Source organism: Garra rufa, chromosome 3, assembly GCF_049309525.1.
Source record: "Garra rufa chromosome 3, GarRuf1.0, whole genome shotgun sequence".
Lineage (NCBI taxonomy): Eukaryota > Metazoa > Chordata > Actinopteri > Cypriniformes > Cyprinidae > Garra > Garra rufa.
Window position 1 is genome coordinate 43106485 of NC_133363.1, and position 27534 is coordinate 43134018.

At 37.7% G+C, this 27534-nt stretch overlaps 2 protein-coding genes across 3 annotated transcripts in view; one reads left to right on the forward strand and one right to left on the reverse strand.

Moving 5' to 3' along the window:
• The first annotated feature begins 4130 nt into the window (after positions 1 to 4130).
• sltm (SAFB-like, transcription modulator) lies at positions 4131 to 19246 on the forward strand. 2 transcript variants are annotated; one of them, XM_073836203.1, is made up of 20 exons: positions 4131 to 4303; positions 4933 to 5020; positions 5109 to 5164; positions 10164 to 10191; positions 11263 to 11848; positions 12490 to 12533; positions 12715 to 12818; positions 13616 to 13765; positions 13895 to 14010; positions 14098 to 14258; positions 14350 to 14450; positions 14537 to 14593; positions 14697 to 14830; positions 14918 to 15098; positions 15188 to 15312; positions 15399 to 15572; positions 15766 to 16089; positions 16716 to 16851; positions 16932 to 17092; positions 18729 to 19246. In XM_073836203.1, the coding sequence occupies exons 1-20, from the start codon at positions 4169 to 4171 to the stop codon at positions 18823 to 18825; spliced, it is 2958 nt and encodes a 985-aa protein (XP_073692304.1). In that variant the 5' UTR covers positions 4131 to 4168; the 3' UTR covers positions 18826 to 19246. The 2 variants fall into 2 exon arrangements, with proteins under 2 accessions (XP_073692304.1, XP_073692305.1); XM_073836204.1 differs by having other exon boundaries at positions 16935 to 17092.
• A 125-nt stretch (positions 19247 to 19371) lies between these two features.
• The window catches only part of mindy2 (MINDY lysine 48 deubiquitinase 2), a 34402-nt gene continuing 26239 nt past the window's right edge, over positions 19372 to 27534 (reverse strand). Inside the window, exon 9 of the mRNA XM_073836205.1 lies at positions 19372 to 24928. Coding sequence (XP_073692306.1) covers positions 24764 to 24928 — 165 coding nt within the window. The 3' untranslated portion in view covers positions 19372 to 24763. The remainder of the gene's footprint in view (positions 24929 to 27534) is intronic.

The window sequence follows — 27534 nt, forward strand, 5'->3', positions numbered from 1 at the left end:
TATGTGTCCATTCTTGTGCCTCCTTGAACTTGAATTTACCACGGTGACTGTAGTTTCCAACAAATGACAATGATGTATAGGGGAGAGTAGGGTAAGATGAGCCATTTTTTTTACTTATATACTCCTCAAGGCAAGACAAATGAGGCAGAAGTACAACGAAAGTATCTACAGTAATTTAAGGATGTTTTCTGTCATTTTAAATGATTAGAATGTTTCTAAAATGTATTAAAAAAAGTGTTCCTGTGGTTCAATTTGCCCAAGGTTAAGGGGTAAGTTAGCCCAAGCTGCGGTGTAAAATGCACCATCTAGGTTAATCTGATTCAAGCCCATGTGAAATTTTAAAGATAATTTACATCTTTTGAAAACGTAATAATCAAAATTGTACGTTATATTTCTTTCCTTAACGCTAAATTAACAAAATTACACCAATCAAATTAAGTTAAATTTTAAATCTTTAGTTGTCTGCATTTCTAAAACAATGTGTTGAACACCAAAGTTTGAATCTTCCCCAAAACAGACTAAACGGAGAGTTTGAGTAAAATTAAATAACAGTTTCATTAGAATGAAGGAGTTAATGTCACTGAAACTAATAAATATTTTAGTCAAAAGATTGTTGGCATGGTACCTTTTCTGCAATGTCGAAACGACCTTTAGAGACTGCTGGTGGAAAGATATATTTGATTATAATGTGATGAAAAGCATCTTCTGGTTGTTAGAGAAAGATTTGGTGCATTTGTACACTACACTGTTAAAAATAAAGGTGCTTTAAATGGTTCTTCACAGCGATGCCATAGAAGAACCAATTTTGGTTCCACAAAGATCCATTCAGTCAAAGGTTCTTTAAAGAACCATCTCTTATTTACCTTTTTATAATCTGATCTTTTGTAAAACAGAAAGATTCTTCAGATGTTAAAGGTTCCTTATGGAACCATTTAGACAAAAAAGGTTCTTCTATGGCATCGTGAAGCACCTTTATTTTTAAGAGTGTATCCATGTGTTTCTGCTTTTTACAGTCTGGCAGAAATGATGTGTCATTTCAAAATACATGGTCACATGACAGTAGAAGTATCTTAACCACTGGCTCAATTTACCCCACCCTCCCCTATAGATGATCTTATTTACAGCAGTTATGTACTACACAGCTCCAAACATATTGATAGAGGAACACTAATGTTAAAAAAATAACTTATTAGATTAATATTTTATCTGATAAACCTGATTTCTGAAAATTTTACCTTTAGTAGTAGACAAGAGAATGCTGTTGTGGTTGCTTTTATGCAATAATGATGGATATGCATCAATAATATCAGGTTTGAACTGGACGTTAACTGCAATATAGGTAGTTCCCCACATAAAAGCAATATTTTCCTATTTTGTAATGTGCAGCCATTCATATTTTTACTTTTACACACACATATGTACACTACCAGTTAAAAGTTTTTGGACAGTAAGATCTTTTTTTTTTTTTTTAAGAAGTCTCTTCTGCTCACCAAGCCTGCATTTATTTGATCTAAAGTACAGCAAAAACTACATTTTTGAATATTTGTAGTATTTAAAACAACTGTTTTCTATTTTAATATATTTTAAAATGTAATATATTCCTTTGATTTCAAAGCTGAATTTTTAGCATCTTTACTCCAGTCACATGGTCCTTCAGAAATCATTTGAATGTTCTGATTTGCTGCTTAAAAAACATTTATTATTATTATGTTGAAAACAGCTGAGTAGATTTTTTTTTTCAGGTTTCTTTGATGAATATAAAGTTCAGAAGAACATGCATTTATCTGAAATTGAAATCTTTGATAACATTATAAACATAAAAAGTCTTTATCATCACGTTTGATTAATTTAAAGCATCCTTGATAAATAAAAATATTCATTTCTATAATTTCTATATATATATATATATATATACTGACTCCAAGCTTTTGAATATGTTACAAAAGCTTTTTATTTCAGATAAATGCTGATCTTTGGATATTTCTATTCATCAAAGAATCCTGAAAAAATACTCAACTGTTTTTAATATTGATAACAATAATACTAACACTAATAGGTGTTTCTTGAACAGCAAATCAACATATTAAAAGGATTTCTAAAGGATCACTAAAGACTGGAGTAATGATGCTGAAAATGTAGCTTTGATCACAGGAATAAATTAAATTTTTAAATACACTCAAATAGAAACAGTTATTTTAAATAGTAAAAATATTTCACAATATTATTGTGTTTGCTTTGGATCAAATAATGCAGGCTTCTGCAATGTCCAGCAGAAGAGAATTCTTAAAAAAAAAAACATCTTACTGTCCAAAAACTTTTGACTGGTAGTGTATATATAATAATATATAAAAATATATAATGAATATTTAAAAATAGATTAATGTGGCAGTAATGACTAGGTTACAGTGCAAAAAAAAATCTTACAGGTTTTTGTTCTCAGTATTTTTTTCTTTTATAAATCAGTCATTCTTGAGAGGTGGGACAAAACAGGGTGCAAAATTAAAAAAATAAAAACTTTGTACTCAGACAAAGGAAACTACATTTATGTATCTTATATGTACTAAGCTACTGAGCTATGCTTTGATACAACCTCCCAACTTTTCTCTTTTTTTTAAAAAAATGTGTTTTTTAACTTGGAATGTGTAATATAATTTCAACTTTATCTTTAACAGCTTTCTAGATGTTTTTAACATTTCAAAACACATTCTCATGTTAGTAGACAGATTACACTTTCACATGTGACCAACAATTCCACAACAAATATAAAATATCATAATGAAATATCATCAAAATATTCATCTGACGGAGGTGACAGAACTGACGGAGTTGACACATCTGACGGTGTTGACCAAAACCTGAATTTGTAGTCATTTTAACTATCAAAAACATTGAATCAATTAATTACTGTATTAAAACAACCACAACAAACAGTGAGTATGTTATTGTTTATAAAGCTTCTATTCAAGAGTCACATTTAAGTATTTTGATATACTATTGGAACACAAAATCTTACGGTGGTGACATCTGACGGTGTTGACAAATTTGCCATTTCTTTCACAAAACAAGTGGAGTTCATGTAGTAGACATTTCGTTTTTTTTCTGTTGATGCTAGAGGCTAATGGAACCTGCTTCAGGAGAATAAAATGGTTTAAAGATTTCAAATAATTTTCTCACAAATTGGATGTTTGGTGTTGACATATCATAGTTGTGACACACAAAATAGTAACATTAGAATTAAAATATTCTAAAACTATAAAACTTAGCAGAGCCTGTGTGACATTGATGTACTCTGCAGAAGAGGACTGTGGCAAGGGGGTCCTTTTAGAGTGATAGCCCCTGATATTCCCTGATTTTATTACATTTTAAGTAATGTCTGACGGTGTTGACAAAAAGTGAGGACACACCTTCGAAACCTTATTAAACACACATGTCTGACTGAAAAACAACCTGGCTTTAATATGAGATATTATTAAGTGTTGCCTTTGATAAAACAAGGTCTTTTTCATCATTAAATTTTTTTTAATCCATTTTATAGCATATGAATGAATAAACCCTTCTCTGTGGACACACAGTTTTAGATGTAGTGAGAAGACAATAAGTGTCATAGATTTCACATAATAATGAGCAAATGAAATTGAAGGGGATAATTGTGTTAAATACATTCTATTATTAATCCCCATAGCATTTACAATTGAAAATATGTTTTATTTTTTAAACTAATAGTAGTTATAATTGGTGGACATGTTTTGTCCCATGTCTCAAGAATGACTGAAATATCTAAACATTCATTTCAAGAAACATTTAACATTCGACTCAGTTTTTAGGCGTCGTATGTCATGTTACTTCTCAAGTAAATGTATTTTGATTCAAGATTTTTTGATGATTTATTTATTTTCTTGTGGCCCAATGTACCAAATAAGTAATAATTAGCATGCTTATGTTACGGTTTGATTAAGGGACACCGTGTAATTTAAGTCTTAGCGCACGTAATATATGTAATCAAATGTGTGTTCAATGTGTCTTTGTGTTTGTATGTATTTTTACGACCAAAAACCAAAAAGTGTCGTAAACAAGGGATGTGTGACTGGATGTCCTGTGGTGCTCGTCTAGTGGAGTGTGTGTCGCTGTCGCGCTCGCTCACACACACAGCTTCAGTTACACTGGTAAAATGGCGTCGGGGGCCATTTCAGCTGAGACTAAGAAGATTACAGATTTACGTGTGGTAGACCTCAAATCAGAACTCAAACGAAGAAATTTGGATGTTACTGGGGTGAAGAATACACTCGTCGCAAGACTAAAGCAGGTAGGTTTCATTTAAAACAGTAAATGACGGTGGCGTTTGGAAAACGACCGCGAGCTAGCTTAATAGCTAACACAGTTAGCATAGTCGTTTGTATCCTAAACATGCCTTTTTAATTCATTCGATAACAACACAGATGTAATTCCAGACACTAAATATGACAGAATTTAAGTTAAATACTTGGTAATTTTGCAGTTTGAGAAACTAAGTGAACGTTAATCTGTAAGGATTTGCTTAGCAGGCTAAATTCTCTTAGCAAGCGTAAGCAGCTAAAACGCGCTCAGTTCAATTTCTGCAACTTTTAAACCAATTCACAATCTTTATTTATAATCTTTGTTTGCAATTCAATAATCCAAAGAATTAATGCTGCGTGTATGCATAGATATCTATGTTGCTAGATGGAAACAAGACTTGTGTGGTTGCGAAACTGCGTATCAGTGATCTACTTTCATTTCTGTTGTTTGTGCATAATTTTAGTTCTATGCAGTTTAGTCCAAATTTGTTTAAACAAAATTTATTTGCGTGCCATGTTTTTAACAGCTGCAATATTATACATCCTTTATGCAAAACACTGTAATCATTGACCAGAAATTCCCATAAACATTTGAATGGTTATGCGTTATTGTATAAAGGCAATAGAAGATGAAGGTGGAGATCCAGACAACATCGAGATCACTGTATCAGCTGACACACCCACAAGAAAACACACCAAAACTAAAGGTAGGCCTTCACTCTTAGAACTTAAATCTTTTTGTATTTACCCATGTTTTTCGAAAGCTGACCGAATATCTTTATTATACCTCTTTAGGAAAGAAGACCGACCTGGATGCTGACACCACCATGGAAGAGGAATCCTTCTCTAAGGTATGGGAGAGTAATTGTTGCCACGTATTGGGTTAACTGAATCTGGACTAATAAATAATTTTATAAAAACATTAATAACCACTAAGGCCAATATAAATCTTTACAGCCATCTGTATTGTTGGATGTGCAACCATTTTATTCATTCTATGGTAAATTCAGTCTATATTTAAATGTATATGAACAATATATGAAAGTAATATATAATGTTTTATTTATTCATAAATTATATAGTGGTACATAGCCTAATTAAGCTATTTCATTCAAAGTTGAAATTTTAGTTTGTTGGTAAAGAATAGAGCACTTATGTCACAGTTTGGTCAGTTACCCGGATTCGTGGCCATATTGGCAATACTCGGATGCAAACAACAGCATGGATTGCAGGGTTGATTTACTACTTAATATGTTGTTCTGCTAATCTGTGCTGTCTAAACCACAGAAAAAAAACGTGTGGAAGCTGCTAAATCATAAAGGGAAGGGCTTAACCTAGTAAGCAGGAAAGGGTGCAATATTTTGACAAATAAAAGGTAATTGGTGGTAAAGGTATGTATGAGCAGTATCAATTAAGATATTAGCCTAACATTCCATCTACCTGAAATTAGAACAAACATGAATGTTGTCAAGATTCTTGCTCTGGAAATCTTGGTTCAGTTTGGCCAACCACAAACGCATTTTGTTCCTCAGACAGTTTTTTGCACTCTTCTGCTTGATTTGTTATAACTTTTGGCAGTCTATAGTACGCCAAATGTTTTTCTTGATCCAACTGAATGGTACTGCCCAAAACATGATAATAATTGACCATTTTCAATAGCAATAATCAGAAAAATCTGTTCGGTTTAGTGGCATTGTTTACATTCAGTGCCGGCAATATGGCCAAATGATGATGGGGTGTAAAAACACTCTATATAAATTCAAGTACAAGGTAAAAAGTTGAAAATTAATTGATGTGATCGTAATGAGAAGTCAAAGCTATAACATTTTTAATATGCACCACTGATCAAAATTTGAAGAGAATTTTTGTTACGAACTATACTTTATGGACAAAAGTATTGGGACATACCTCTAAATTATTGAATTCAGGTGTTTCAATCAGACCCATTGCCACAGGTGTTTACAGTGACGAACCTAGCCATGCAGTCCATAATTACAAACATTCTTGGAAAACAAAAACTAAGGCTAATCTTGGAGAGCTCAGTGAATTTAAGCATGGTGCCACCTTTGCAAAAAGTCAGTCCTTAAAACCAGGGATGCACCGAAAATATAAAATTTTCAAAGCTTTTTTAATTTACCTCAAAAATGTTAATGGTACTGAATTAAAAAAAAAAGCAATCCAATAAAATATCCACACTTTTATTTAAAGTAAAACAATAAAATTGGGACAGAAAATATATTAAGGATCAATATATTATTTTTATTCAGTTCTATGCAGATTTTACTGATTATTTTCTGTTTAATTATTCAAATAATATATATAGTCCTACAAAGTTAATATTATCAGAGCGTGTGCGCAGTGGGTAGCACGAGGGTAGCAGAATTTGCGTTATTTGAGCAAACTTGGCTTTTCCTGTGAATTAAGCAGTATGTGAGTGGAGCATTCGGCCCGTGAGCAACTCAATGGACGCACATTCGTAGAGCAGAATATTGAATGGAGCATCACACCACATTGAACTGTAAGTCTTATGATTGGAAAGTGGAAGCAACTTAGCCATGAAGTAAAATACCACATAAAGTCACAGTGTGGGGTCACCAAGTGCTAAGGCGCCAACGCACTTGCTCTTTCTATAGCTGAAGAATTCCAGACTTCCAGTGGCATTAATTTCAGCACAAAAACTGTGGCAGGATGTTCATGGAATGGGTTTCCATGGCCGAGCAGCTGTATGCAAAGTGTCACATCACCAAGTACGGTGTCAAATATCAGATGGAGTGGTGTAAAAAAAAAAAAGTCACCACTGGACACTGGAGCATTGATGGAATCTTAATGCTTTGGCATACCAGTACATTTGGGGCAGTGCTTTACCTCCATATTCGTGGGAACAGTTTGGGAAAGGGCCTTTTTTTATTCCAGCATGGCTCCTGTATACAAAACAAGGTCCATTAAGACATGGTTGGATGAATCTGGTGTGGAAGAACATGACTGGCCCGCACAGAGCCCTGACCTCAACCACATCAATCACCTTTGCCGTGAACTGGGACGGAGATCACAAGCCAACAGCAGTGCCTGACCTCAAAAATACTCTGATAAATAAATGGGCAAAGTTCCCAGAGAAACACTCCAAAATCTTGTGAAAATCCTCCCCAGAAGAGTTATAGTTCCAATACTTTTGTCCTTTATAGTGTTTTTCAGTTTCAAATGAACATTGTTCTTTTGAAAGAAAATGTATCCTGCAGTGTTTCCCACAGGATTTTGTGAGACTGGTGGGTGGACCTTGTTCCCTCTAGGGAGGTCCGTGGGCATGCTCCCCCATAAGAAAATTGTGTACATTTTAAAGTAAAATTAGTAAGTAAAAAAAAAAAGAAAGAAATAATAAAATGAGTATTTCACAGGTATATTATTTTACCTTATTCTACAGTAGGGATATTACAATACTTTCGTCCTAATTTCTACACTCGCAAGTAGGGATGCTCATTTCGGTTAATTTTCCTGACTGACAACCGCTGCTTGTTATTCGAACATTAACCGTTAACTGATAAAATTAGAATAATAAATTAGTTTAAAAATAGAATGCACGAGTATCTGTGATACATAAAAATAAAAGCAAATGTTTTATTTCAACGTGCAAACAGCAGCATACAGAGCCAGGGAGCAACAACAAAAACTGTATTCACATATACTCAAATTATCACGCATCAGCAGCGCTTCTGAGAACAGAGAAAATCAGAATGAAATATATAAAAAATAATAAAATAAATAGGCCTATACTAAATATATATAAATTTAATAACTGTCTAATTAAGATTACAAAACTAAAACACACTGAATCCTTCTATGCGCTTTGAAGAACGGTACCGGTCTTGTTCTTCCCGTCGGACATAAACATATATCAGGCCAGCCTATACCTCAGTGTGACTAGTTTTTAACATGTCCACATGTTGTACGGATAGGCTTGGAACGTTGCCTGTTAACTGTTAGATCCGCGACAAAAACACCATCACAAAAACCCTTTCAATTTGCGGTTCGGGAGTTCTCATCCACTGGTCATATGGTGTGGAGACGCGTGTTTTTACAGCGTTCAGCAATAGCCAATCACAGACATATCTGCTGATTTAAAGGCCGCATTGGCCAATCGGAGGCGGCTAAATTACAATCCACTCACCACCCAAAGTGCCGGTTTTCAGTTCTGCTGATTTCTACACGTTCGCGAACTCTCTCATTAAAACAAAGAAAGTGTAGACATGATGTAAATAAGAGATTAATTGTGCAGTGTAAAGGTTATTTTATTACTTTTTATTAACTTTGTTGGATTGCGATGAACTAGCGATTCCAGTGATTGTATTGCGCACTTTCTAGACTATAATCCATTCCGAATTTGAATACATTCACTCACGGATTCAATCTCTGATAACCCAATATCGCCACTTGCCATTGTGTTGCATATACTACATCAGTTAACTAAGTGAAGATGAAGCAGGTGTTTGCTCTGCGAAATATGCCTGTACAGCCACACTGCACATGTCCACATGTGCCCGTGAGTAAACAGATAACTTACATATAGCATTATTTTTTCTTCCACCATGCAGCAAACGTAAAAAAACTATATATATTAAAAAAAAAACTTTTAAACCGTTTAACTGATAGTATTAATCGGTTAAAATTCTTACGGTCGGTTAACGGTTAAATGGTCAATATGAGCATCCCTACTTGCAAGCAGCTTAAAACTAACTTTTTGCCACATCTGCCAGTGGCTGGTGACTTGAGAGAATTTACCAGCCATAAACATTTTTTCCTGGCCATGAAACTGTTTTTGCAGTTGCTGCTACTACAACATCTAAACATATTTAATAATGGACCAAAGAACCAACCACTGCATTTTAAACAAAACAAAAGATGAAAACCAAACAAAGATGAAACGCATGTAGCATTAGCAGTTTTTAATTTAAATTTAATTGTATAATTTCAAGCAAATTCTGAAACAAAAACAGAATGATCTGACTTGACTTTAGCTTTGTGAAATTATGCTAAAACCTACATAAAAACAGCAGACAGGCTGGCTTTCACTCTCTGACAGCAGGTGGCGCTTATGGAACCGAGAGAAAAAATGCCATTGAAACTTCTCTGATGTCAGTTCCCCTCAGAAATACATTCATATGAACCCCCACCCCAATATTTATATTTTTCGTCAGGTAGGCAGTGAGCTTGCTCTGCCTATACAGTATTTTCTTTGTGTATCTGTTAATTTTAGTCCTTGCTTGCAAGAGATAAACCTATGAGCTTTTATTTTGACGGAAACTGCAGTTGAGCTTTTATTTTGGTGAAAAACTCCAGCTTCAGTGAAAACAGATTTACAAACACATCTCACTACAAATCTAGTTATTAACATTGTGAAAATTATGCTAATGTGAAAACAAAGCATAACTGGTGGCTGCTGGGTTCCCAAATGCGCGCTAAACTCACAGCACATTCAAACGCTGAAACGCAGTAAACACCAGATCACAAGCTGATCGCCGATAATGTATCTTAATGAAAGAAATGTAGCCTTGGTGAAAATAAGAGACTCCCAAATTTGGAGGTGGTATATATTTATGGTTTAAGCATTTCTTTGAAAATTGTTTAAATTGTTGTTAAAAAGCTTCTGGCAAAATCACCCTTTCAAGGTATTTAAAGAATGTAAAAAAAAAAAAAAATAGGTATAAATTAAGTCAAAATTAAAATACCATGTGACGAACCCTAAATTTTAAAAGGCGAATATAAAAATATCAGTGTATAAATGATCAATAATGACTCCCTCCCCCTGTTGTTTAACTTTATGTAAATTCTTATAAAAATTTTTCCTTTTATTTTCAGGAGACTGAGGAAGAGGAATCTGAAAAAGGTATGTCTGGTCACTTATTGGGGTGGAGATGTAACATTTGTTTTTCAGGTTTCAGACGGTCGGACTTCTCTTGCTTCCTTTTTCTTTTGCTGTTTTTCAATCTCGACAGTCTAGTCAGACACGTTCAAAGCGGGTCTCGCAACAATCCACAGACATTAAAACGTCTCATCCGGAACATGCGCTGCATCAAAGGACAGATAACACTTCACCATTTGTGTTAACATCAGTGATGCTCATGATCTCATCATCTAATTCGTTCAAGAGCACATTACCCTGCCACCACATTTCATCAGCAAGAGGAGACCTTTCACCCACTCGATCTCAGCGTGCTTCCTCTGTTCAGAACAGAACACCACCCGAGCTTCAGCAGGCCGCCTCTTTCTTTCTGTTGAGACTGGACTAACTCCTGAAATGGAGACGGCAACAGGCTACATGCCTTTGTTGACTGGTCAGAACATGGCACATGAACCTCGCTCACCAAAGTCTTGACACTTCTTTCTGACTGCAGTATAGCCGACACGGCTTAAGCGGACATCAGCATCACTGCTTGTGCTTTGAACTCTTTCAAGACTGGATGCAGCTCAGTGGACATCCATTTTTAGCTGTGTTACTGGACAGAGTACTGTGAACAACGGATCAGAGAAGATTTGGCACCATGTTTTTGATTTGCCTCCATCAGCTGTAAAACGAGATAGACGTCAGCAGAAGTGTCTGAAAGAAGGCTCTCGATGTGACCACAAGAAGCTGAGGTGACATCTGGCAGGAGGACTCACATTATGGAATAGATTTGCCGTTTCGCTCAAACTGAATGCATGTCTGTAAAGTCGACCCAGTCGTGGAACCTTCAAAATGTGGACCAAGATATTGATGTTCATCGTAGCGAGAAGATTGTTCAACTTCTTCAGTGTTCTCTAAGGAATGTGTTTTTATGTGTACCTGTGGTTTCCTCACCCACGATGAGCACTAACACTAAACTTGCTCTTTGTTGTACTTTCTAGGTCACGTAGCACAGAGATTTGAATGTTAAACAATGTGTTTTTTGCCATGTTTTATGCTTGTTAAATCCCTCAGATGTAACTGATACTGATGATGCTACTCGTGACAATTCTAAAACCTTCTCCTGTGAAGACGGCCTTGCAGAGCCCGAGGCTGAGGCAGAAGTGGAGCCTGATCTTGAGGCTGAGGTGGAACCGGACCCAGAGCCTGAGCCCGATCCTGATGCAGACATTGAGGCTGAGCGAGAAGCCGAGCCTGAAGTGCCAGCGATGGAGGCCTTAGAGAGCGAAGCTGCTCCTGAACCCATAAAAGAAGTTGAGGATGACAATATATCTGTCACCATCCAAGCCGAAGATGCCATCACGCTGGATGTAGATGGCGACGATCTCCTGGAAACAGGTAAACATGTGAAACTTCCAGATTCTGAGGCAGACAAGGGCTGCGAAGAGCCTGAGGCCACTGCTGAGATGGGGCAGGAGACAGACTCGCTGACCGAAGCGATAGATGGCCACAAGGATGGTAAGAGAGATGACGGGCTGATGTCTGACGCCGCCAAGAAGGACAGCAGAGAGACCTCGAAGAAAGGAGAAACGGGAGACAAGGAAAAGGATTCTGGGAAGAAAGGCCCCTCTTCAACTGGGGCGACAGGTCAAGCAAAGAGGTTTGTCTTTCTATGTCAGTTCTTTAAGATACTACTACCAAGTTCCAGCTCACTAAGAACGCAGCATTGTGGGTAGCCGCGAAAATTTTTTCATAACAAGTTGTTCAGTATACCTAATCCCTGCCTTTGGTTTGCTCTTTTGGTTTGGTTTGCCCATTTTTTCGAGTTTGGTAATTGGTGGAGTTAAACGAGGAGCTGAAAACACGTCTGTTACGCACACATTTCCAGCACTTGCTTTTCCAGTCCCTACTTATGGGTTAAAAAAAGAGCAATAGTTCCAGTGATGTCAGAGGGGTTTGTCAGTCCAGTGAAGTCATTCTCTCTGAAGTTGAACACCCTCCTGAGGATGTCATTGGTCAAGGGAATAAATTGGCAGAAAACCTGACCCACCTTGCTCCTGTGGAAAAGCAAGAGAAAGAAGCCTTATTGGAGTTTTGTCCGAGTGCAAGCCTTGCCTATGGGGATTTTTTTTTTGTTGTCGTTTTTTTGTTCTGTTTCTTTTTCTGTAATGCACCAAGCATTTGTATAACCTTTGTCGTTTGTTTGGAGATGTACCTCGATGCCCACAGTCTTCTCTCATGCTCTGGTACTCATTAAAGTATTTCTCTCTTCTTGTCGCTTTCGTAATATTCACATTTTAGCTCTTCAAAAGACAGAGATGGAAAGACTACAAAAGATGACAAAGGTATGACTTTCCTCAATGGGTTTGCGTTTTGGAATATTAAACTGATAAAAAGAAGTGATAAAACACCAGTATTATCCAATGCTTAAGAAGCATATAAGAAACCTTAATTATTATTATCTTAATTATTTGGAAAGTTGTCATTAAAGTAGAGTGTCTTCTAAAGCCTGTTATCTGTCTTCAGGAAGTGGCAGCAGTACCAGCTCTACTCGCAATCTGTGGGTGAGCGGCCTGTCATCCAACACCAAAGCAGCTGATCTCAAGAACCTCTTTGGCAAATATGGAAAGGTAAAAGTACCATCTTATTATTAACATGTTTGTGGTTAGGGATTGTGATGTTTAGGGGTGTATGATACACATTCATATTGAACTGAGGTTTTTGGTTCGTTAATTGTAAAATAAAAGAGCTTAAAGTGTGTGAAATGTAATGTTCTCAGTGCCACTGTGATCAACATGGCAGCCCAAACGACATAACTGGCAACATGATGTCTGCTCCTCCCACCCTCTTTCCTCACTTTTTTTCGAATATAGAAGCTTGTAAATGCCTATGCACATTTTACTTTCACTTTCAAATTAGTGGCAATTTGGCATTAATTTGATTGAATTGACAACAACAAAACAGTATGACAAACTCACTTATAAACATAGAATGTTTTATTTATTAACTAAACAAATACAAATAACCATGCTATAGGCCAAATATAAAAAAGTTTAAATGTAAAACACTGAAAATCAGCAAACACTGTGGAACCAAATAAATAAACAAATGTTAAAAAGCTTCCAGAATCATCTTAGATAAACGGCAAAAGTATATTTTTAAAGAAGGCTCTTTTGTATTTCACTAAATCTTTCATCAACTTCTTGTCTTTCTTACCTCACTCTCCTCACGTGATAAATTATCAGTTATAATGTTAGCTTTAATAAATAAAACAATTGTAAAATCAAGGAAATTATTCTGGCATTTTTTTTTTTCTATTTACGTAAACGTACTGAACGTATGTGTGTCGTATAGAACCAAACCGTTACACCCGTAGTGACGTTGCATTTTTAAAAGGTTTTTTTATATTTGTATTGTTTCAAAATAGGTTTTTAGTGCCAAAGTGGTCACCAATGCTCGTAGCCCAGGAGCCAAGTGTTATGGATTAGTTACCATGTCATCTAGCGCAGAAGTGGCCAGGTGCATCTCTCATTTGGATCGCACAGAACTCCATGGACAACAGATATCTGTGGACAGGGTAAGAATTTTACCACTGTGCTATAATTCATGAGCTTTATATTAACTACAGAATCAATAGTGTGTGCTTTTGTGGGGGGGGGGGGTACTTTCAAACTTGATCTCTGATCTCATGGTATCATTCTAATAGGTGAAAACTGACCCATTCAAAAAGGACTTCTCAAAGAAAGAGGCAGAAGACAAGACCAGTTCCAGTAAAATTTCTGGAGAAAAGCGTACTCCAACTGGAGCAAAAATCTCTAGCAAGTAAGAGTTCATCCAGTTTTAATTATTTATTTTAAAAGTAGAGGAGTGTTTTGTTGCATTGTTTATTCCTTTGGTTGTTTTCAACAGGACACCAGTGTCATCTAAGAAGGAGGAGAAGAAATCAGACAAACCATCTGAGAAGGACAACAAAGATGTCAAAAAACAAGACTCCAAAACCAACAAATCTGATGCACCATCTTCCAATTCAGGTGCCGATGCAGCAAAGAAAGATGACAAGAAACATGGGCGTATGTTACACTTCGATTGTATTCACCTACTTAGGAAATTTGAAAAATCTACAACTTTATAGTTATGCTTTTAATGTCTTCTAATCCACAGGAAAGAGTCCAGGCAATATGATGGTGATCAACCAATCTAAAGGAGAGCAAAACTTCAATAAAAATCGTCCTCCTTTTAGAAGGGGCGGAAGGTTTGATAAGGTACCACGAAAATCCAATCTTCAGTATGTACTGTATTTAGAGATTTTTATGAAGGCTAAGTTATCTGATTGTCTATTTCTTTACAGCCTGGTCCACCCAACATGATGAACAGACGCCCCAGAGGGTTTATGCCACCTGAGGAGGTTGGTTACATAGTTAACTCTGAAAACAGAATCTGAATTAGTAAGACCATATACACTCTCTTTAGTATTTAGGTCTTTGACCTTTTTTGTAACATACTTTCAGATGGAGAAAGGCCGTCCCATGCTTAACAAAGGTGGCAACAAAGACATCCTGCCGTTTGAGAAGATGAAGGAACAGAGGATGCGTGAGCGCGTGGTCAGGATGGAGCGCGTTCGCAGGGCTATGGAACTCCGCAGGTAGGCATAAGCTCCTTTTCATTCACAAATTAAACGGCAAAGTGCTTAATTTGCATTTTGTAATGCTTTTTATTTTGTGGTGTCCAGACGACGTGAGGTAGCAGAGCGAGAGCGCCGGGAAAGGGAACGCATCCGTATTATGCGTGAGCGTGAGGAACGGGAGAACCTGATGAGAGAGCGCCAAAGGCTGGAGGTGGAAAGGCAGAAACTGGAACGCGAGCGCATGGAGAGAGAGAGACTGGAACGGGAGCGGATCCGTATCGAGCAGGTACAGCCATGATAAATCTGCCTGTGGAAACTCAAATCTGGGATTGTGTCTTCATACTGATGTGCTGAACATCAAATTTGTGTGTGCAGGAGCGTCGCAAGGAAGCGGAGCGTATAGCTCGTGAACGCGAAGAGCTCAGACGCCAGCAGGAGCAGTTGCGTTACGAGCAGGAGAAACGAAACAGTTTAAAGAGGGGGCGTGATGTTGACCAAAGGTGTGCGAACAGTACTGTTAAAAATTCATTTTTAGGTTCTACTGGTTTCTAAGGTTAAAAAATGGTAATTTTCGCTGTCTGTGCAGGAGGGAAGACCCGTACTGGAATAGTGGTAAAAAGATGCAGAATGAGCCAGAGGGACGGATCAGTCAAGGCGGAGATTACAACAATCGACAACAGAACCGCTTTAATGATTTCAACCCTAGAGACCGGAACAGATACCAACAGACATCAGCTGTGCAATCCAACAACTTTGATAGGTAGGCATTCATGAACAACAAAACAATTCCCAAACACAATATGACAGGAAGGAGAGACTCACTTCTGTTTAATCGTTTTAGCAGACACTTTTAGGGAGAACATAACACAAGTACTGTTAACCTACCAAATTTCAAAATTAGAACAAGTTTGAATATGTAAATAAACAGCAATCAATACAATTGTTTTTTGCAGACGCAACCGCTTTGACGGTGAACCTGAATCAAAGAAGAATCGACCTGCTCCGCGCCGTGAAGGTTCTGGGTTTGAGCGCTATCCTAAAAACTTTGAAACTGTGCGGAGAGCAGAACCACCACCTCCACCTCGTGCAGAGCTGCGAGACAGCGATCGCCGAGAGATCCGAGACCGTGATGAGCGCAGACAGGTGTCCATGCCTGATCGACCAGCTGGTGGCAGAGCGCCGCCTCCCGCCATCCCCCACTCCCGTACCCCCAGAGACGGCAGCCACACTGGCTGGAAGAATGATGGGGGAATGAATACAAAACAAGGAGATGTCAGGTATGAATGGGTTTCTGTATGTGCTATCTCTCCTCTAGAATGGCGACTCAGTGCTTGGTTCTTATTCAGTACCTGTTCAAAACATCAAGTGATTTTCATAACATTCAACATTGATATTTCATGACATTTCTTCCACCAATGTGGACAAGAAAACTACTTATGACAGCAGTTTTTTTTTTAGTATAAAGGTAGTTTACCCCAAAATGAAAATTTTCAATTACTAAAGTTGTTCCAACTTCTTTCTTCTGCTAAACACAAAAGAAGATATTTTGGTGAACAAACAGTTGTTGATCCTCATTGTCTTTCATAGTTATTTTTTCCATACTGTGGAAGAAAATTTGGCACCAGGCATCTACTAAAGAAACTAAAGTCACCTACATCTTGGATGCCCTTGAGATAAGCAGATAAACATCAAATTTAAATTTTTGGGTGAACTATCCTTTTAGTTAAAAAAAAACAACAAAAAAAAACAGTCCATTATTTTTTCGTCATGTCTTAAAATGAATCAAGAGCTGTTATGTGAAACTGTGTCTGACCAGTTAATTTTATTATAGTGTCTAGAACACATCAGGCTTGACTTTTCTTGAGCTGTTGGTAATCTGTGATTGCTGGTGACTGTATTACAGACCAGTGCGGATGCGTCAAGAGCGCCCAGGCAGAGAGGGTCCTGGACCTGCCATGAGAGGGGTGTCCACAGCCAGCCGTGGCAGAACCAGCTTCAACAGCCGAGACGGTGGCAGACCTGTGGTCATGGGAGACCAGGTAAAGTACATAACTTGTCTCTGATAAGTTCTTGTTGTTGCAAGTTTTCCAATCTAACGCCATATAACCTCTTACCACAGCAGCACTTCAGCAGTGGCAGACAGGTGGTTGTGGAGCGGCATGGACGCGATCAGGGCCCCAGGAAAGACTGGCACGGGGCAGGGGGCTCACAAAGCGGAGGATTCACAGATAACCACCGAATGGGAGACAGTCGGCCTGGCATGATGGCACCACACTCCAGGTTTGTTTTGATCATGCATTTACAGCATGCATTTGAGCTGCACAATTAATCATTCAAAGAGTTCACTCCCAGCATGAAAATTTCCTAATAATTTACTCACCACTGTGTCATCGAAGATGTTTGTGTCTTTTTTTGCTTCAGTTGCAAAAATTAAGGTTTTTGAGGAAAACATTCCAGGGTTTTTCTCCATATAGTAGACTTCAATGGGTTGAAGGTCCAAAATTGCAGCTTCGAAGAGCTCTATATGATCCCAGCCAAGGAATACTGGGTCTGTATTTCTGCCTACATCACACGTCCGTGATTTTGTAATGCGTGAGGTTGAGCTAGTGCAAGACAAGCATTTGTGGTTAAAAAGTATACCAATTTTATTTTTCTTAGAAAATGACCAGTCATTTTGCTAGATAAGACCCTTATTCCTTATCTGGGATCATGTAGAACCCATTGAAGCTGCAATTTGGACCTTCAACCCATTGGCCAGCATTAAAGTCCATTATATGGAGAAATATCCTGGAATGTTTTCCTTAACATTTGTTTCTTTTTGACTAAAGAAGAAAAAAAATACATGAACATGTTGGAAATTTTGATTCTGGAAGCGAAGTTCTCCTTTAAAAGATCCCAGTCCCGATTACTTGTATTACGCCTGTTTCACATTGCAAGGATCAGCAGCACATTTTTGTACTGCCCAGGTTAGTGAATGAGTGGGTCAGTTGTCGAGTTCACTGCATTTACTGTGTGAACTGAGCCATTCTAAGGTGTGGAAAACACTGGATCACGAGCCGGGATTGAGCTATATTGTGCTTTTGGTTTTAGTTTGTTTGACAGATACTGTGCCAAAGCATAATGGCTCAAAACACAACTTTTAAAGACCTTTTATGTTAGAATAAGAAGTTTAAATGTATAGAAAAAAAAATACACTACTTTTTTTTTTTTTTTGCCCGGAAGACCTCTTTCATTTCATATAATCATGTGACCACGATGATTTCGAGACAGTTTTGCTATCCCAATACCACGATATTAATAAAATCGTTACATCCCTAGTAGTCTCGTGTAGCCAGACCTTCAGACTAACGGCTGAAGGTCTGGAATTCATGGCAGCTTTCATTGGCCAAGGCCCGCCCATAAAACCATCGACCTGTCAAACAACCAATCACAGTTCGTTTCGTTCAGTTTCACGTTTCGGTGCGTGGAAATGCCCCCACAACAACAGACTGGCGTGCAACAAGTCAGTCATTGAAATAACCAGCATTGAAAGATAACAAAGAAGAGGGAGAACAAGCAGTAAGTCAGTAATTTGTTCGCGAACGTCGCAAATGTGTATAACAACAATGGCATCTGCATAAGCACCTTATAGCAAAATGCAGAGTAAATCAGTCTGGGCTTTGTTTCCCAGCGGACCGAAAATAAACGCGACACTCGCGTCTTCCGGAAATCCGGTCAAATTCAACTAACCAGACGACGACTTCGACATTCCTGAAGTGTTTCCAGTTAAGTGTACCATATGCATCAGACGTTTAGCCAACGTTCCGTGGGCGTGACGTCTGAGGCTGAGACTACATCCCTAGTGGCTAATGAATTTTAAGTCTCACTTTTTTTCACATGTTGACTTTGCATGTTTATTGATTGTGTCTTTCTGCAGTCATTCCTCTTCTGGTATGAACAGAATCGTGCAGATCACTAATGTTCCCATGGCCGGCGGCAGCGGAGGATTCAAGCCCTTCAAAGGAAGGTTCTAGCATCAGACTCCCCGCAGTGGAAAAATATAAATACTTCTTTTTCTTTTTTTAATTTTGAACTTCTGATGTTTTTAATTGGCTGTACTTCTAGCCATTAGATTATTGTAAAGATCCAATTTGGTTGATTTTGTTGTCTTTATATAAAAGGCTTTACATGTAGGTTTCTGTTTCCCGAACTGTTCTCTGGTGACCTGTAAACAACCTTCGTGTTGTTCTCATGATATTCTATAGGTGCATCTGTACAGCTTATTTCTTATCCAGTGTTTGTTTAGATAACCTAACTCCATGTTTCAGATAATCTCATATGCTTTGGGCAGACTACTCCCTGTAGCACTGGACACACCTGTAATTCCGTTAACATTTCAGTATGTGACCTTTTTTGACGATTCTACCAGTTGATATTAAATTATGTGGATTATGAGCTTCTCTGTATAGTTTTCTTCTGTATCTGTAGCCGTATCCGCCCACAGTTGAGTCTGTGGAAGATAAACCTTAGTAAATCTGCAGTTGAAGACTGTGAATGACAATCAGAAGAAGCAGACAGACTCACGGATCAGATTTTCTTTAATCAGACATTTTGTCCCTCGTCTAAGGCATTTGTTACAGAAAAGTTGTCCATCTACTTTTTGACACTGTTGGGCTACATAAATGTTTTTGGTCATTAATGAACCTTACACACAATGGAAGGTTGACCCTTATAATATCCTGATTTTTTTTGTCATTTTTCCTTTTGCTAAGTTAAAATGTTTTGTGTAAATATACACGTATAAAGGATATAAAATAGAAATTGTAATGGGACTGTTTCTTAAAATGTTGTATTAGCTGTTAAACATGCATCACAACTGCATTTCCATTATGGACTGACCCGGTAAAATTGACAAGACAAATGCACCAGGAGAAAACTTTCCAGTTCCCATCATTGGCAGAAAGCATGTGTGGCATTTTAATATCAGTTATAGTTTGGATCACCCTTGTTAATGCCCTATCAACCCAGTCATAAGCTCTCTCATCATTGTTGCTTTCATTCCCATATCGTTTGATGGCACTAGGATATGAAACATCAAATTATATTCATGAGAAGTCTTGCAAACATTTCCTTTTTGGAAGGGCAAGGAACATAGCATCTAAATGGCAGCATTTAGAGTGAAACTGAACCATTAGAAAGTATTATGTTCAGTACTTTAAGCTCCATAAGTATAAGCCTTATTGCAAAAATGAAATTTATTGAGTGTTATGAATCAGGTTCTAATTTTGTATAAAAAGAGGTATATTTCTCATCTAGTGCATTCAATGTAACAGTGCATAAGAACTAAAATGGAGCTTCAATGGGTGCTGTACACCAATGGCCAACTAAGCAGACAAGGCCTTGGAATATTTACCAATATTATTTGGAGATCAAAAGTAGCTTTAGCTAAATATATTAAAACAGTTTCAAGCCATTTTCCATCTATTTACTCTTTGAAATGGGCTTTCTGTTTACTTTAAGCAGATTGCACCCACGAACTCCACTTTTCCCCCCTACTATAAATATGACATTTCAGTATGTATCCCACTAACAATGACAATTTACATGTTTGCAATTAACAAGATCATTTTAGAAGCAAATGGTTAAAGCTGAAGCACATTACAGAAGAATAAAGTTATTGGCAATCAATACAAACAACATAAGCTAATGCACAGTGGGTACATATTATGTGTGTGTGTGCTGGAGAAGTCTGTTGCACATTATCTTTAATCACTCCTTTGTCAGACATGCCACTATTCAAAAAGCACCTTGGAATGTCCATATTGAACCTGACCTGCAAGTGTAACAGTTGAGGAAGTGTTTGAATCTGAAACCAAGTGTCAGCTTGTTAACTGAATGAAATGTTTGTTCTCCTGTGTTTGATTTCACCCCACCAACCCTAGTACAAACCCTATAAGACATCTCTCTCCCAACTCTATAGTGACTAGCTTGTGCTTCCTAGCGTACGACACCAGTTGCTGAGGCATTATCAGTGTAAATCTAGTTTGTGTAGTGTGAAACCTAACCTTAACCCTAGTTATTATAGTGTACCTTCTAGGGAATGATAAGAACATGACTAACACAGACTAGTGTGCATTTTACAGCTGAACACTATTAGTATGCCAACTAATTTACCTCAGGTAACAACTAATAAATAGTTACGATTTCTCTTAAAAGCCCAATAATTTGGGGTTGAAATGGTTGTTAGAACTATAAAGTTTATAGGGCTGTTCATATCAAGGACGACAACTTTTAAGTTTTTATAAGTGTTGCTAAATTGTGTTAGAAATGCGTATTCCACAGAGGAACGATATCGTTGGAATAATTTCAGAACAATAATTTCTTTTCAGCTGATGAACAATGAAAACTTATAATAAACGTGTTGGGGTGGATGCATACACACCATATTGAATTTAACTTAACGCCTATGAAAACGAGTGAGTGATGGACTTAAGGCCCTTGCACACAGTCAGAAAATCTCGTCCGAAATTTTTGCACATTAAAAAACATGTTTACACACTGCCTCCGAAACTTAAATCCGTCATAGAACAAAATCGGATCTGGTTCAATTTTCTGTTTTGAGGTTTTGTGCATGACAAACTTTGATGAATATAAAAAAACGCATACGAAAATTTCTGACTCAAGGTCCAAAATTTTCACACGTTAAAAATAATGTGCTGCATTCCAGGCAGGTTTTTGAGCCGTAAATCATGACTTCAAACCAGGACTCACGACTTTGTAGCGTTCCGGGCAAGTCGGGCCAAACTGCCTGGACGCATTTATTATTTTTATATTATTATTAATTTGATTGCAACGTTATATTGTCCTAAAGTCTATTTTTTCCACCGTGTACCACTTGCATAAACACCGCACCCGTAGGGGCTGACGTTGTTTCGCGGGCTATGTTACCTCAGAGCTCGGAACTGGGTCGATCTAGTACGAGTTCAGGGGTGGGAAGTCAGGGGTTTGACTGCCGTTCCAGTGAACTTTCACGGATAGAAGGTTGGAAAAACACGGCTAACTGGTTGCCTGGAACGCGGCATAATTAACACAAGGTGAGGTCGTATTTATTTTTTATGTATGCAAATTTGGGACAAGAATTACAGACTCAGTGTGCAAGGACCTTTAGTCTTTACAATGGCACGCACAAAGGTTCTAGAAATGACTTTATAACATTTTTGAACATATTTTTTTCCGGAAAGACGTTTCGTCAGCTAAACACTGTGTATGTTGTTAAACAACAGTACAATCTATTGATCGCCTGTGTTTCTGCTGCGTCTACGCCATGTCGTATTCACCGAAATTTCGAGATGACAACACGTGAAGTGCTACACTGAGCCGTTACTGAGGAATTATGTGTTTCATATCACTACCAACAGCTAAATGAATCTGCAGTGGTCAGGTGGTACAGCCTAACGACCTAAAAAATTAATAAATGGTGCTACTCTGACTAAGGTCTATATAGTTATCGTTCTTGGTGTGAACCAGAGCCGTTAAGAAAAGAGTTTCGACAAACCATGATCGCACGGTTCACGTAGCTTGCAGTAGTTTCAAACAAACTGGCGCTATGAACCTGTATGAATGGGTTTAGGCGGGACAGTTAGCAGCAGCGACCATATTTGCAGCAATATTCGGTAATTATTAACTCATAATGTTATTACATTGACTATATTTATAGTAACCTTAATTTTGGAGGGATTGGTGATCGCTCACACAGCGTAGACTATATTAGAATTTAACTAGATATTATCGAACGATAAACATTGAAATGTCCAAAAATGCAGTCGTTTTTACCAAGTTACCATAGAATGTGCTTCAGACACACTGAAATGTATGGGGTTATATTGCTGGAAATTGTGTTTGGAACTCTTGGTTGTCCAACTGCATGTGTTAACGTAATTCCACATTCCCGCTTCCTTTTAAAGTCTAAAGGAGTTAACGTTACGCAACTCTCTTTTTTAATGGTTCTGGTGTGAACAACCCTTAACAAAGTGGACTATTTTAAATAAAACCCTGTTTACATTAGCTTGAACCTATATCCGTTACCAAGGAAGCTAACACACGTCAAACTGTTTGCAAGACACTCATGGATATGCTCCTTCTGTGAAGGCCTGTGCGGTTTTCTGTCTATGGTAAGGTCTACAGATTGTCTCAGTCTTGTCTCTCACCTATTTTTGTCGGTATAAAAGATACTGTAAATATTGTAAGGCTTTTTATATACAGAGAGTATTGGCCACTGAGGGGCCAAACGTCAAATGAACAGCTCCAGCCCACGACTAGCATATACAGCATGTGCTGTGCTCCCACGTAACCACGGGCAAACTGTCTGTTCGACGACTACACCGCCATGAGCTCGTCTACATGCAGGAGTTGATCATTCTTGCATTGCGAGAGCAGAACAACAGGTAAAACAGCCCAAGGTTAGTGCTTCTCTGAGTCGAAAGCTCAGTACAATGCTCAGTTCAAGGCATTTAGCTGGAATGTTTGGATAGAAAAGACCTTGTCTCTCAGGAGGCAGCACTGGAACAGAATGGGCTTGAGTTATCCTTTTCTACCTTACATCCATTTAGTGTATATGAGTATGTACAATGTACATGAAAGAGTGTGAAAATTATAGCTAGACCTAGCAATAGACTGATATATATCAGTCAGCTAGTTTATTCGGCCAGTGTTCAGCCATTTTCAGTCTATCGCCATTGGGCGATTAGTGTACACTTGGCCAATTAATAGTTTTACATCTCTTCTTATTTCTATCAGGAATCGGCCAACCTCCTCTCTATTTTTCACTATCGACATTGGCTCTTTGTAAAACTGATATCGGGCGACCACTAGCTTGACAAAAAACAAACCATTATTTCTTTACAAGAACCATTCGGCTTTTGGGCAAATAACACTGTGGTTCATCAAGCAATGCCAAATTTCATGGACAATGATCCTACTTGTATACTTCATCTTATAAGGCAAATATGAACCAGACATTTGGCTGAAAGGTAAAAGGGGAGGGGCAAAGCAAAACTTGGCCGTATTTTTTTATATAACCTACTGATTTTGATATTTTAAAGCTATTTACATGAATGGTAGTGTCAGTTGTTCACTGATATTAACAGTTAAGTCCTACTGGCAAAAATCATTCTTTGTAGATGCATCTAATTTCAACTGCCTAATAAGGAAACCCTTTTTGAATGCATTTGTTTCATCAAGATTTCACTCTAAAATTGAGGTCTCTTCTACAATATCAACAATGAAAAATTTGGCATCAAACTGCCAGGCAAAAAACTACGGTGGTCTACATCATGTCCTGAGACATCACCTTTGCCAAGCGACCGGTTGGCTTGCTACCTGCTCGTGTGAACGGCCATTCGTTAAAAGATCTCAAATGTCCTTCAGTCAAACAATAGAAACTGACCAATACAACAAATCTACATATGCATATATACGGGTAAACTTGTATAAAATAGCTTATAAACAACAGCAATAACGGAAATCCACAAAAAAAGAAATTGCTTTGTATAATAATAAAGTGGTGCCATGTTTTTTTTTTCCATTTGTTTTTTCTTTTTTGGAGGACGTTGGGACTTTTTTGCCTAGTGCTATGTGTACATTACCTTGTTTTACTACAAAAAAACCACCCTCCCTGGTGACCCCACACAAATATAGTGCACTGCAGTGGTTTTCCTGCTGAGAACATTTGGCCAGCTCTACGAAAGATGTAGTGATAGTCCTTGTAGTGACAACCCTCTCTTCTTGTCTGCATCTTCAGAACTCCGAGGGTTAAAGTCAGGCACAAGTGGCTTGAGAATGGCAAGTCCTCTCCGTCTGTCACACTTCATCTCCGTTGCCTATTCTTTCTCCACCTCATGCTGGGAGATGCATTGCAGAGCCACTGGAATTAAACTGCTGCCTGTTTCGCACTCCACGTAGAGTCCACTGCTGTTACAACAAGATGCATTTGTCTTTGTCCTTGGCTTCCTTCTTGGGTTTGCGTTCCCCCGTTGAGGGCTGTTTTCCTGGGCTTGGAGAAGCCGTGGCTCCCCCCGCTGAGGCTCCAGCAGCTGCTGCTCTATCCACCTGGTCGGCACCCACTGCTGGTTGTTGTCCCTGATAGGAGAGGAACAAATTAACCTCTTATTTTAATCTCTTTAAAGGGAACCCTGGGCATTAAGACTTGTATGGCTTAATATAACGTAAATGATGTCTCTTACGAAAATATGTAGTGGAAAACCCATGAAAAATTTATGTTATTTAAAAAATCCATATCGTTTTATACATATTTTGGACTATGGGGGGCACCATTATGACTTAAAATGGTTGCACTTGGTGAGCTACTGGCACTGTTGCCATTTTTACCTGCAAAATACTGATACTATGACCACAGCTACTAAAAAAGCGTACAGGTTGCGATCAATTTTTCAAATTCACAAAACAATGCAAAATAGAGTCTTGAAGCAGTGAAGATGAGTTTGTTGAAGAAATATTAGACCCATCCAAACCTGAGATTGAATAGAGAGGAAGGAGAGTTTCACCTCATTATCAAGGAACTGTGGGATTATCCCAAGTGATTCAAAGTTTACATCAGGATGTCAATGACTCAGTTTGATGCTTTGCTAGTGATACTGGAGTCACATATTACAAAGATAAGCACACATTTCTCTGAATTGTGAAAACACCTCTTAAAATGCTTGCTACAGATGCAAAAAATGCAGAAAATCTAATTGCTCTGATTTTTTTTATGACGGACGAAACATAACATGAGATTGTATTTATTTCGAATATATTTTTTTAATGTGAGAAAATTTCAGACTTAGTTTGGAAGAACCTTTACTGTAAATGATTCACCCATTAATAATGTTTAATAAAGAAAAAATGTCTAAATTTGATATTCAATTGACACGACAAACCTTTGATGACATTTGCCAAACTTTTCCATTCATTTAGTCTACTTTAAGACCATCGCTCATCTTTGGATCACAAATTAGGATATCTTTGATGAAATCTAAGATTTCAACAAAAATTTTAATTTTTTTTAACAATGTCCTTACTACCTTTCTGGGCCTTGAATGTGGGACTACCGTTGTGGGGTTGGGTACCGAAACCCGGTGCCAATACATCACCGGTACCCATATGACCGGTATGTACCGGACCGAATCAGAACGCGAATTTCCGTGCCTCATTTCGGTGCCATGTATATGCCTGAACAGTCGATTGAAATAATTGTCTTCTGGTGCTATGACACAGATGTACGAAGCACTGATATATCAACAGGCACGATCGCTAGTTAAATATAAATACTGCATTCATGGGGTGTCAGAATGATCAGAAAAATTATTTCCTGAATGAGAAAACTTACGTGAACGTCGGAAAGCTTTGATGATACAAATCCAAGATCCAATCAGTCTTTGTAATTACTGTCCATTTTTACATTTGGAAATGAGACCATTCGAGAAGCGCGTGAATGTAGAAATTACACTTGCTCTGACTGCAGCAGGTGTTCTGCTGTTAGCTTAGCTAGCTACATTAAACACACAACTTAAAATGCCAAAAACTAAACGTTCTAAAGTGTGGCTATAGTTCACAAGAAATGATTCAGACACCGCGATGTGAAGCAAATGTTGCGTGTAAAGGGGGAAACATCAAACCTAATGAAACATTTGAGGGCACATGGACTAAACTTGAAAGCAGAGGGATGCACCATGTTTGACAGTTTGCGTACATCAGCTGGGATTCATTCTGCATCAAATGATTCGCGATCCGATTGGAGCACTTCGAAACTGAATCATTTTGCGATGCAGTGGTTTACTAATTCGTAAATAGTTTCAAATAGTTTCAAAAAGCTCTGTTGATACTCTGCACACTTTCTCTATATAATTTATTCATTGTTTGAAATAAAATCATTACAATTAATAGGCCTAACTTACTATGTTTTTATTAAATTGTCATCACATTTTCGTATTAAAAACATTTCATGACGTGACACTCATTATCTGGTTCTTGCCTTAAAAATCCGGGTATATAATGTGCGTTGTTAACAGATTACACTAACAGTTTGGTCAACCTCCTCCTATGGGAAGAGAAAGTTTTTAAAAGCATCCCCCCTCTACTTTTTTCACAAATCGCACCCCTGCCTCAGTTATACCAGGACATGCAATAAGTCAGGAGAGGTGTCTCTTTTTTCAGAGAAGGCAAATAAGCAAATTTTTCTGCAACAGAATTGCTAAAATTTGAAGCTGTTAAATTATTGTAGTTGGGTTAGGTGGCTTAGGTTTAATTGTTGTTGTGTTTTGTATTTACTTAAATATCAATGTATACTTTAAACTTTTAATACATTGTTCAATTTAAAGAACTTTTTTGTTCAATAAAAATTATATTCTTGTGTCCTCCACCAGTTTGTGGCTTTTTTTAAAAGTATCGGTTCAGGCACTGGTACCGTTTTAAAAGTATCAATTTGGCACCGGTATCAAAAAACCCCCAAACGATACCCAACCCTATACCGTTGCTGTCTATGCAGGGCCAGAAAGCTCTTGGATTTCACCAAAAATTTCTGAACAGATTTGTCGTTTCATCACAAATTTATACGTTTATGATTTGTTAGGTCTTATTTGTCCTCGTACACAACTAATGCAACAGCCTTTCAGCTGCCCCTATCAGGTCTGGAGCACCATGACATTTATCTGATGTTATGTCAGACTGATCAAAGTGTAATATAA

What these genes read in the sequence shown, in the direction of transcription:
- sltm (XM_073836203.1), top strand. Translation starts at nt 4,169, where the DNA reads ATGGCGTCGGGGGCCATTTCAGCTGAGACTAAGAAGATTACAGATTTA. An exon ending in AAGAGGAATCCTTCTCTAAG is followed by an intron (nt 5,165 to 10,163) that starts GTATGGGAGAGT and finishes TTTTATTTTCAG; the next exon opens with GAGACTGAGGAAGAGGAATC. An exon ending in AGATGACAAGAAACATGGGC is followed by an intron (nt 14,259 to 14,349) that starts GTATGTTACACT and finishes TCTAATCCACAG; the next exon opens with GAAAGAGTCCAGGCAATATG.